Genomic DNA, 12,525 nt, shown 5'->3' with positions numbered 1-12,525 from the left:
CTACTGTGCATCTTCTGACTGAAATGGGTCAGGAAGTTCCGATACAGCCACCTTTTTTCAACCAACAAGAGACCTGGATCGCAGTCCATAAGTTGAAATGTGGGAAGCCACAAGGGGTTTGTAATGTCATCCCTGAGTTGCTGAAGACAGGTGAGAGTATTGTTGTACTATGGCTGCACAGGCTCTTCCAGACCATCTGGTGCACTGATATCATCCGAGATGACTGGAAAGGGACAATAAGGGTGAATTTAGCAACCCTAGAGGTATTACGCTGTTGTTGTTACCATCCATGTTAATGTTTCAAATCAATGATACACTTCATGGCAGAGACCGGGACATTTAGTGTGGCTCTGGACTTGATCATTCCACTATCAACCAGATCTTTCCCTTGAGACAGCTTTTTAAGAAGTGGCTGAATTTAATAAGCTGTGCACAGTGCTGTTTATAGACTTCCATCAGGCCTTGGATTCAGTGCAATGAGCAAGCTTGTGAAAGCCATGAGGTGACTTGGCATCTCTGGGAAGATAGTGTCATTGATTGAAGAGCTCTACAATGGAACAGAAAGCTGTGTTCGAGTTTGGGAAGGCTGCATTGAGTCACCTTCATTGTTCAATATCAGCACTGACTGGCTGACGGATAAGCTCGAGGAGGCAGTAGGCATTGAGAAAAACACCACTTTCCTTTGAGACCTCAAATATACCGATTGCCTTGTTGGCTCAGTTTGGTGAACCACTGCAGCTGATGGCTGATCTGCTTGGGAAAGAAGCAGAGTGCACTGATCTGGTTATCAATCCAGACCAAATTAAGTCCCTGGCCATTACCATCAAGCAGCCTCCAGCTCCAGATTACAACCAGCCAAGTATTAACCTGTGTGTTTATGACACTGAGGAGGCGGCAACTGCCAAATACACGGGCAGTATCATAGACAGTTCTGGAGGAGGCTCAAAAAATGCAGACACTTCTCCAGCAGCAGCCACCACCATGTTCTGGGCCCTTCAGCGGCCTCTGTTTGGGCTGTCAATGACATCGAATTTGCTATGAGCTGCGGCTCTCTAGGACTACAGTTACACCGGCGGCACTGGACAGCCATAAAACGTGGGTGCTGAGGAAGGATGAAGAGTGGAGGATTGGTGGGTTTGATTCTCACTATCTTTGCCATACTTGTGGCAGGACAAGATCAGCAATGAAGATATCCACAGCCAAATCCATCAGCCACCTTTGTCAGCAGCTTTCTTGGCACAGTCTTATATTAGGATAGAGGCCTCCTGAATTAGGAAGTGTGTTTACCAACAAATGCTGCTACATGTCTGGCGATCATGTGTTCGCCAGAAACTTCAGTGGCATGATAAGATTGCTCATGGCAGACATAGCTAGAGATCAATCTGGGTGGTGCTCAAACTGCAAGGAGGCTATGTCCTGTTGGGATCTGCTATGAGATTATGATGACGATGATCACAGACTGCAAAAACATTAGATTTAAAATTAAATAGTGAAATCACTGTATATAAAACGTGGCTTGTTTTCCAACCCTACACAAACCCTATCTCACAATTTCAAGATAGCCTTCTAAAATCCCTCTCACTCCATTCATTTCACTTCCCAACTGTGGCATCTTTCCAGCAGAAGACTTGAAAAAACTCTGGATTTTCAGAAATTCTCTCACTGTTATTCTAGCACTGGTGCAGCTTTACAGGTGCTGGCAACAGTGAGAGCGCTAGGGTAGATGAGCCACTAGCTTTCCCACCACTGGAAGATTGGCAGTGAATCTACACAAAGCGGCTTTTCTGAGCTGGAAAGCACTTCATGCTCATCCCAGTCCTCTCAAAAAAGTCACAAATGACCATACCCAGTGTTGTCACAGACATTTTTAACTAATTTCTTCCCCTCCACAATTTTTTACTCTGAAGAACAGACTGGACTAATATAGTTGAGACACTAATACAATGTACGTGACATCACAATCCATCTGTCAAAGACAGAGTGAATTCTGTGACATTGCTAGGGACTGGCACAGGAAAAAAGCCAGTTATGAAGGAGAATATACATGTAAGTCAGTATTCAGCAGTGTGAGAAAAGAAATGAAGATAAACTAAATCCTCTTGTATCGATGTTTGGGTATATAAGGGAAATGTGCTTCAGCATGACAAAGGCTCTCCAGGGTGCAATTGTGCAACCCTTTATTAAATTTTATCTGTATTGTCTGTGGTGTTAGAAGCACTTTAACTAACTTTCTAATATTATGCCAGAAGATTAAATATGTTATGACTATAATGTCCATGAAACATCTGTAGTATAAACCAAAAGTCTATTTTTGATGCTCTGTGTCTTCTTAATTCTCAAGTATCTTTCATATCTTTTCTCTGTGCATTCCAAATCCCTAATTCCTTCCTTTTATCCATCCCCTTCTGTTCTTTCTGTATCACTTTTTTTTAAAAATAAAATACACTGCTGGGAAAAGGGAAGGTGTATTTCAATATCTCCTTCAAGTCTCACATTTTTAAATGATAGAAAATGCATGTTTTGGGAAACACTAATGACCTTTCAGAGTAACATCTCCAGCCCAAGTTAGCTCCCACACCAAGATCTGACTCTTCACTAACATTGCCCAAGATTATGGCTTGCAACCGCTAAATCCATCAATCTACCTTCTCCTCCATTTGCCCCGAGTCTATTCCACTTCTTCCATGCTTACCTTGCTAATCAGTTTTGGCTCCTATACGATCTGTTCCCCGGTTGTTTTCGGCCTATCCCCCATATGTATTAAGCGCTCTAGATCAGTTTAGTACTCTGTGTATGGTATTACATCACTAAATTGCACTGCTTCCTCTCCAAAGTTTTACTCTTAGAGAGGCACTGTCACGTTAAAAATATCCTACTTATGTGACAAACACCACTTTAGATTATGAAAAGTGGAAGAACTGGACGTAACTATTTTACCTGCTACTGCTTGGTAATTTTGCATTTTTCTCACACTGGACACTGAAAATAAACTAGTTACTTTCACTTGCATGCAATTTTTGTCATTTTCAATTTCAAGTTTTCATTATTTCATCTCATGTTGTGATGTCTGGGTTACAGACAGAAAAGAGGAATGTGTGGTTCAGAAAACTCTTCTCACTAGAATTAAAAATAGCCATGATAACATTTCCATGGGTTTTAGATTTTGTAAATAATAGTTTTTACAAAACCTTAAATTTGGGATAAAAATGTGACCTGACACTATCTATTTAATAATACTTAGCACGTACATAGTCTACCATATCTTCAAAGCACTGTGCAAACCCTGACAAGTGTTCACATCATCCTTGTGAGGTAAGTGAATAATACTGGCTCTGATCCAGCACTCCCTGAAGTCAATGGAATGGCTCACATTGGCTTTGACTACAGAGCTGGGGGGGAAATGGCTTCTTCATCTTGTAAAGTTTGAGATTTTGAAATTTCTTCCCGTCCCAGACCAGGACGAGAAGTCAAAATCTCAAAAATGTTTGTGAACTGATAATATGAAAAAACTTTGATTGGGTCAATTGAAACATTGTGTTTCAATAATTTCAAAACATTTCTGATTTTACTCTTTACATTTTTAAACCTTTTTGAAATATAAATAAGTGAGAATTTCAAAATGAAAAGTTCCAAAATAGGATTTTTTTTTCATTTTTTTTCCACAGGGGGAGATTCATTAATGAACAGCTTCAGTTTTGATGAAGGAACGTTTTCCACCAAAAAAACATTTTGTCAGAATATACCCAATGAGCTCTACTCAACAGGAGACAGATCAGGCCCATTCTCCCCAATGTGTGGGCTGCATCTTCCCCCAAGTGAGGTGGAAGAGCAACCCCTCCACAGGAAGACAGTCCCATGGATCCCCAGCAAGTGATGCCATGGGGCTCCTGCCCCCACCACAAGGACCCAGTGGGAGGGAAGGACTCTAATCTCCCAAAGAGACGTAAGAATAAGCAGGGAAGCCCAGGTCCTGCCTAAGCACCTTGCAGGAGAAAGAAGAAGCTATCTCAACAGGGGAAGGACTGGGAAGGAACCACAGGAGGACAGGGAGCAGGTGAGGTCATATTGGCCCCTGCCACCATCCTCAGCAAGAGGATGGCCCTCAATGGGAGTTGTGCCTGCCTTTCTGTGGCAAGAACTGGCCTCAGTATTTCATAAAATGCCAAGCTGCACCTGATATGCCGTTCTCCCACACAACTGATGCACAGCTCTGCACACAAGGGAAACCATGCTCCTGCACAAATGTATAGCAAAAACATTTACTGAAGTGCTTCTCTCTCTCTTAGTCCACACCACCTACGGAGGTCCATCACCATCATAAAAGAGACACACATACGACAAGTGTTTCAACGTTTACAATGCAACATGAGCAACCCTCAGACAATAAGAAAAAAGGTACTGTGAAGTTGCAAATATATAAAACAATTACAATGAGAATTCTTTTTGAAGAAATATCAAAGAAAAGAAATTAACCAGCCAAGACTTGCAAGTTGTTTTATTGGTAGGTTGTCTTTTTTGGGGTGAGCCATGGTATGTTGCCATAAGCTGATTTCCTCCCTGCCCAGTGCACAGTATTAGATTTGACATTTTGTACTGGAAATTTGGTAACAGACAGAGAGAGAGAAAAGCTTGATGAGACGGCAATGCTCAATTTGATTATGCTTATCTACAGACGTGCTCTGAAACATCCATGTTGTAGCAGGCATGTAACTCAATTTATAAAGGTGATGAAAAGAACTGGTTTTATAGCAAACAGAATACTGCTTAATTATGCACCACACCTTCACGCACACAGAGGGCTTCAGTTCAGCAGTGCACTTAAGCATGGGCTTAAGTCCCATTAAGCGAATGAGACATAAGCAGGTATTTAAATACGTTACTAAACGGACCCAGAGTCCTAATTATAGGAGCCATTCCACAGCCAGGAACAGCCACGCCTCCTCCCACACCTGATATGCCTCCAAGAAGGGGGCAAACCAGAGCCAGTGGAAGCCACGATCGGCCGAACCTGCCGACGCGGCAGGTAAACAAACTGGCCCAGCCCACCAGGGTGCTTACCCTGGCAAGCTGTGTGCCAGAGGTTGCCGACCCCTGCTATATATATATATTTTGTGATGAGATGTCAGGCCAAACTAGTCACATTTACTATTTGTATGGTACATTATGTGACAGACCCAGACCAGTGGGGTACAGGAGTCTGGTAGAGGGCAAATATACTGGTCACTGGATGAGTAGTTTTCTGTTCCCTGAGTGACCAGAGCAGGGGCTGCACTAGAGTAATCAGGAACCTGCTAGAACCAGTTAAGACAGACAGGCTGATTAGAACACCTGCAGCCAATCAAGGCAGGCTAATCAGGGCACCTGGGTTTAAAAAGGAGCTCACTTCAGTTTGGGGGGGGGGGCGTGTGAGGAGCTGGGAGCAAGAGGCACAAGGAGCTGAGAATGAGAGGGTGTGCTGCTGGAGGACTGAGAAGTACAAGCGTTATCAGACACCAGGAGGAAGGTCCTGTGGTGAGGATAAAGAAGGTGTTTGGAGGAGGCCATGGGGAAGTAGCCCAGGGAGGTGTAGCTATCATGCAGCTGTTACAGGAGGCACTATAGACAGCCGCAATCCACAGGGCCCTGGGCTGGAACCCGGAGTAGAGGGAGGGCCCGGGTTCCTCCCAAACCTCCCAACTCCTGATCAGACACACAGGAGAACTTGACCCAGACTGTGAGTTCCACCAAGGAGAAGATCACTGAGGTGAGCAAATCTGCCAATAAGCGCAGGACCCACCAAGGTAGAGGAGGAACTTTGTCACAATGAGTAATGTATCTGATGAAATCTGTGACAAATACACATACAGGTAATTTGTTTTTCTGTATGTGTAGCATGTTCTGAAATCCTGAGATCATGTCCTCCCTCTCCCTCGCCGATAAATGTAAGACAGGGAACAACTCTACATTGTTTTACTAAAAGTAAAATCAATTTGTTATGGAAATACTTTACAACAGTTACAGCGATGAACAACATTGAATTCTTTTTTCTCGAGCTAACAAGCAAAAATGTGTTGCAAATGTGAAGGAATTTGGTAATGATGGAGAGTTTGCAAATTATGAGCCCAATCCTGCCAACCTTTACACAGATGAGTAGCCCTACTGAAGTCACTGGGACTGTTCATGAGAGTAAGGGTTACCACATGAACAAGGGTTGCAGGATTGGGCCCTAGAGTCTTTGCAAGAATGTAATGGTCAAAATTTTACTGACTTGCTTCAGCTGCTATTGTAAAAATACTGTGCATAAACATCTGTTTTCTAAGAAAGCAAAGTAACTGACCTGCTGCTTAACTCTTAGATGCAGGGCCGGCATTTCTTTTCTTTAAGCTTTTCTTTTCTTTTCTTTTTGCTGCTTGGGGCGGCAAAAACCCTGGAGCCGGCCCTGCTTAGATGTGTCTAGTCTGAAGGGATCACTAAGATGACCAAAAAAAAAAATTGGAAATAGGGTGCATTAATAGCCACTATAGAATGAAGTAGATGTACATGCAAATCCCATATTGTTACTGTTTCCATGCTTCTTTACAGTTGATTTGGAGGGAAATCCTCCAAATTGTATTGGTATTTGCTAAACAACCAGGGGTGGCTCTAGCTTTTTTGCCGCCCCAAACACGGCAGGCAGGCAGGCTGCCTTTGGTGGCGCGCCTGCAGGAGGTCCCCGGTCCCGCGGATTCAGCGGCTTGCCTGCAGGAGGTCCGCCGGTCCCGCGGCTTCGGCGTACCCACCGTTGAATTGCCGCCGAATCCGCAGGACCGGCGGACCTCCCTCAGGCAAGCCGCTGAAGGCAGCCTGACTGCCGCCCTTGCAGGGACTGGCAGGGCGCCCCCGCAGCTTACACTTGGCACACACTTGGAGAGCTGGTGCTTGGAGCTGCCGCTGTATACAACAGAGTGTAATCTATTAATTATCAAATCTATAAAGACTATATTAAAACTGTACATACAAGGAAATAGTGAGAGAACAATGTTTGAAATACCACAGCTAAACTGTGTGGCTCAAATTGTCTGTGCTTTAAAAGTATTCCACCATTGGTCAAACTGGTTCTCTGCTATCAAATTAGTAAAATGGCTGATTCTTGAAGATATTTGAAGTGGCTTCTCATGGGCCAATACAGAGAGTTAACAAATTAACTTTAGGTTGTTTATTAGTTTGGTTTGGTTTTAATCTTCTTAATGTTTCCCAACTGAAGTGCATTTAGTGAGGAGCCTATCCAATGACTGGGACTGGTGAGCACAGTCCACCAAAGTAATGGAAGCTCCACCCCCATAGTGAGGGAAGGACCACTGAACCCAGCTATAAATTGGGATTTACAATCCCAGAGAGTGGAGGGACTATTTATTCACAGACAAGGCATAGTACAGGCAACTATGTGCAAATTCTCTCACCAATAGCTTCAACCTTAATGCAGTGAAACCACCGTCAAGGGTAAGAGAGTAGTTTAGTCCTCTTGCTGCTTTACTTTGAAATCTCCCCAGTGACAACAGCAATAAAGATACTACAGTGCCAACTGTGATGTGAACCCCTTACCCCAAATCTTAGAGCACCAATCCTTTTACTCAAACTCACTAAACAGGTGAGGATGTTAATAATTTTTAGTCACTGCCAACTTGTGGATCCAAACCAGGCGCATCCTTTTCTCCAAACCAGTCTCCCCAAATCACATTAATTGGACTAGTTTTATTATGGACTGAGTTATTAATGGCTTTCAGACCCTAGAATTTGGGCTAATAATCCAGTATTATACTTTAGATACAGGGGAGGCTCTTCAGCCCTTGGATACATGGATGGCACATCAATGAGAATTATGCCCCTGTATTCAAGGGCAGCATTTGGCCAAGGGTAACTAACTGCCATGTTGAAACTTTTATACTCAGAGGATACAGAATACTCCATAAGGAGAACATTTTACCCATAATGATACAAAGATACAGAGATTCATACTCAACCCATTACAGGAGAAGTGGCTTCAATTTCTTTGTTAAACCAGTCAATGAAATCTTTCCTACCTTTGGGAACTGGCTGAATGTGCTTGGCTCCTTTGTCCAGCTTGAAGTCCAGATATAATGTTGGTGTGCGGGTATATACCTTTGACTGGGGAAGAAGTAGAGAGAAAAAGGTCATTTCTATAAATGGAATATACCTTTATATCAAGGGTTCTCAGACTTTTATATTGGTGATCCCTTTCACACAGCAAGCCTCTGAGTGCTACCCCCCTTATACATTAAAAACACTTTATTATATATTTAACACCATTATAAATGCTGGAGGCAAAGCAGGGTTTGGGGTGGAGGCTGACAGCTCGCGACCCCCTGAGGGATCCCGACCGCCAGTTTGAGAACCCCTGCTTTATATAATATAATGATTTTCACATAATAAATAGCATGTCATTAAATGAATAACTGAGTTTGTTGTTATTTAACAAAAACAAAAAAAGAGTTACACACTCTATAAAATATTTGAAGATCATTTCAGCACTACAATTATTTAACTGTATTTTGTAGCATCTTTCATACTTTTCACAGTTAAATAGTTCTATGACAAAGTTAAATAATAAATACATTACGGAAAAATGAGAGTGATCAAGAGGTACAGACAAAGGGGAAAAGCTGTATTTCCAGCTGAGATATGAAATGTTTGAAAGTCTGAATGAGGTGGTGAGTTACAGATCGGCTCTTCCATATAGCAAGACCTGCAGAAAAGTGACTCTTACACCCAAAAATGGTGAGATTGCATGGAGGGAATGAGACTGGGTGCTAACAGAATGGGGGAGTGAGTTTGCAAATTAATTCCAGTTCAACAGTCTCACGTTGGAGTCTGGTTTTGAAGTTTTTTTGTTGAAGAATTGCCACTTTTAGGTCTGTTATTGAGTGACCAGGGAGACTGAAGTGTTCTCCTACTGGTTTTTGAATGTTATGATTCCAGACAGCCCCACAACCTGAAGCAAATACTCACCAGCAACTACACACCAAAAACACTAACCCAGGAACCAATCCCTGCAACAAACCCCGGTGCCAACTCTGTCCACATATCTATTCGAGGGACACCATCATAGGACCTAACCACATCAGCCACACCATCAGGGGCTCATTCACCTGCACATCTACTAATGTGATATATGCCATCATGTGCCAGCAATGCCCCTCTGCCGTGTACATTAGCCAAACCAGACAGTCTCTACACAAAAGAATAAATGGACACAAATCTGACATCAGGAATTATAACATTAAAAAAACAGTAGGAGAACACTTCAGTCTCTCTGGTCACTCAATTGGAATTAATTTGCAAACTGGACACCATCAAATTAAGCCTGAATAAAGACTGAGAGTGGTTGGGTCATTACAAAACCTAATTTCCCCCATACTAATTTTCCCCTACTGTTACTCACACCTTCTTGTCAACTATTTGAAATGGGCCACTCTCATTACCACTACAAAAGTGATTTTTTCTCCCTTGGTATCCTACTGTGAATTGAATTGTCCCATTAGACTGACCTCCCACTTGGTAAGGCAACTCCCATCTTTTCATGTGCTGTGTATTTATACCTGCTCCTGTATTTTCCACTCCATGCATCTGATGAAGTGATTCTAGCCCAAGAAAGCTTATGCCCAAATAAAGTAGCTTTTTCCTCTATTTGGTATGATAGTCACAGTAAATTTCTTCAGAAAAACAGGGTTTGGGCTAAGCAGAAGAGAAATGCATAGATGTCTAGAGACAGGACTGACTTTCAGGTAACCAAAAGCTGGATAAATAGGTTTATATACATGCATTCTTATCGTTTACATAATATTGAAGAAAATCAAGATAATTTTTTTAAAATCTAGGTATTTTTTAAGCACTAGCATAACCCCCACATCAACAAAATACATTTGTCCTTTGGAGACTGCAGGCGAACATGTTGGCTATCAATTGTCTAACAGTGAAAGATGCCAGTGTTCTAATGATTACGTTTCCTTGTTTTGTATAAAAAGGCTCCTCAGAGAAGTCGGCAACAACGACGAAATCTCACACATGCAACAGATGTTAATAGAACAGAAGCAAATAAAACTAATAAATATATCCACCAGGACTATTACTGCAATAAAATACTTTTTCCGGTGGGGGGTTACTTGGCCTATCGTTATTCAGAAGTTTTTTTAATTAAGAGGCACTTCCAGACTTGCAAGGAAAAAGCCCTCAAAAGAAAAGAGCTCTCAACGGTGTGTATGCCAAATAATTAAGCCCTCCAATATGTACAGCCTTCCTTCCTAGGAGACAAGTGATAAAGCAATCTCAGAACCTTCTAAGCTATTATATAATCATTAAGATGTACTTAGATCTTATATAAACAACTGGATGACAAATATACAGGAGCAACTGATAAGTCACTATAGCAAGGCACCATTGTTTATAAAGTTGTTTAGCTGGAATAATTTGGTTAAGATGTCAGAATGTATCTAGGAAAAGGCAGTCCATGCCAAAATGCTGACAGCCATTTTCTCCTGATTTTACAGTCACCTTCCAATGGAGTGTTGCTAGATTTGATCGCCTTGCAGTCTTGGCAGAATGTTTCCCTCAAAATAGTTAACAATGCAGGGCCCATCCCTGGAAACATTTACTGCTAAGCTAGTGTCCTTTTAGAAAAGTTCTGTTGAATTTAATAGAAAAAAAACCCTTGCTACAGGGTTTTGAATCATCCTATAGAATTTAATAGAGAAATCTATCATTGCTATAGAATTCTACAAGTTCAAAAAAAAAAACCTAGAAACACTATCATTCTCTATTAAATTCTATAGCCAGAGTAGTTTTTATTGGACTCCATTAGATTTCTATATAAATACATTGGTTTCATCGCTTCAAAATTCTATAGGACATTTTCAGAAGGATGCTCAGTGTCGTTAGCCCTACAGATGTTGATGGACATTATAAAATTTTACCATGAAGTGTGAAGAGTTGAGTTTGCTGGCACAATGCTGACCACATCCGACTGGCCAATATAAACTAGAGCAAATTGTGTTCAGCATCATGTCAGCTAACAGATTAACTACAAGTTGAGACAAGGTTTGAACACAATTTTCCCTCATCTACACTGACTGACAGGACTGCAGCAGCCAATTTAAGACTTAATATTTTGACCACAAAAATGTTTGAAATGTAGACATATCATATGGAACTACTGTGGCAATGAGCACTACACTTGACAGTAAATGTTTGCAGGAGATTATCACTGGAACGGGGACTATGTCTTCTGTTTTCACAGGGAAGAGCACACTCTAAGGAATCTGTGAACAAACAATGATAGTGAAATGTGAAGACAGGGTGCAATGGACAGTTTTTACACAGCTCTGCCACAATCCATCTAGGTCGCTGAGTAACAACAAGATAGCCATTTTCACAAAATATTTTTTCAAGCTACAGCAGTGTTCATTTGACTTAGAATGCAGAATACTAAAAATTCTGCATTTTATGAGGTGACTTTTTGTAGAGCTTGCCTTTTATGCACACTAACAAGGACTCAGGTTAGAACAAAACAAATGGAGTTTGTAATGAACAACAATGGCCTCTAAAGTTATTGATACCAGATTTAGTACCATCAGCATGCCACAAACGGTTCCAAAGTAGTGGGTGAGTTTTGTCTCATTGTTTACACACACACAAAGTAACGTTTTCAAGATGATTTCAGTGCCCTTTGAGCTCTAGTTTGAAAAGGGTAGTTTTATTGTTATGTTGGAACAGGGAGGATGTTGACATTAAGCATTCTCTCTTCCTTTAATCCATCCTAGGGGGAGAGGGGAGGATTTGTAAACAGGAGGCTTTTTCTTTTGTTTACCTAAAGCTAGACCAAGCAGAGCCTGCCACTAGCAAGTGATCACTTTCACCTTCATTGTAATGAACAGAATGGGCCCAGTCTTTTGGCTTTGAAACTGCATCAGGAGATCTCAGTGCAGCCTCTTCCATCTTTTAATTTAAGCAGCTTCTGAGAACCCTTTAACGAAATATTCCCATTTGTGCCGTTAGCTTGTGAGCACCTTAGAGCAGTGATAGCAGCAAAGAATCTTGTGGCACCTTATAGACTAACAGACGTTTTGCAGCATGAGCTTTCGTGGGTGAACACCCACTTCGTCGGATGCAAGAGCAGTGATGATGTTCCTTGTATGGCACACTTGTAAAGTACTGTGCACACTTTACAGTGCTACGTAAATGGATAATAAATAAGATGTCTCATTGCAGGTGTAAAGCACAGTGAAGGAGATCAAAGCTGTACATGAATACATAAACTCAGTACTTAACACTTAAATAAGTCAACAATAGAGGAAAGGGTTAGGAACTATTAGACAAATCTGAGGTGGAGAAGAGTTAAAAGAGGAAGTTGGAATTTTACAGAGTTTTTATATTGTTCATGACAAAATCATTTAATGTTTTCTGTGGGAGAACACTGACAACCGTTAAAGTAGTACAGCCTTATCCATCATCTCCAAAATATAACAGACATGCTCGTGGATATTATATCCTGCA

General features: G+C 41.5%; 1 protein-coding gene across 6 annotated transcripts in view; it reads right to left on the bottom strand.

Annotated features, from left to right (window-relative positions):
• PIR (pirin) overlaps positions 1-12,525 on the bottom strand; it is a 113,059-nt gene that overhangs the window by 26,115 nt on the left and 74,419 nt on the right. For all 6 annotated transcript variants that reach the window (XM_045025451.1, XM_045025284.1, XM_045025363.1 and 3 more), the window contains one exon: positions 8,040-8,124. In XM_045025451.1, the coding sequence (XP_044881386.1) occupies positions 8,040-8,124 (85 nt within the window). The remainder of the gene's footprint in view (positions 1-8,039; positions 8,125-12,525) is intronic.

Source organism: Mauremys mutica, chromosome 1 (genome assembly GCF_020497125.1).
Source record: "Mauremys mutica isolate MM-2020 ecotype Southern chromosome 1, ASM2049712v1, whole genome shotgun sequence".
In the NCBI taxonomy this organism is placed as follows: Eukaryota; Metazoa; Chordata; order Testudines; family Geoemydidae; genus Mauremys; species Mauremys mutica.
The sequence above is the reverse complement of the archived record's forward strand: the minus strand, read 5'-3'. Positions and strand labels throughout refer to the sequence as shown.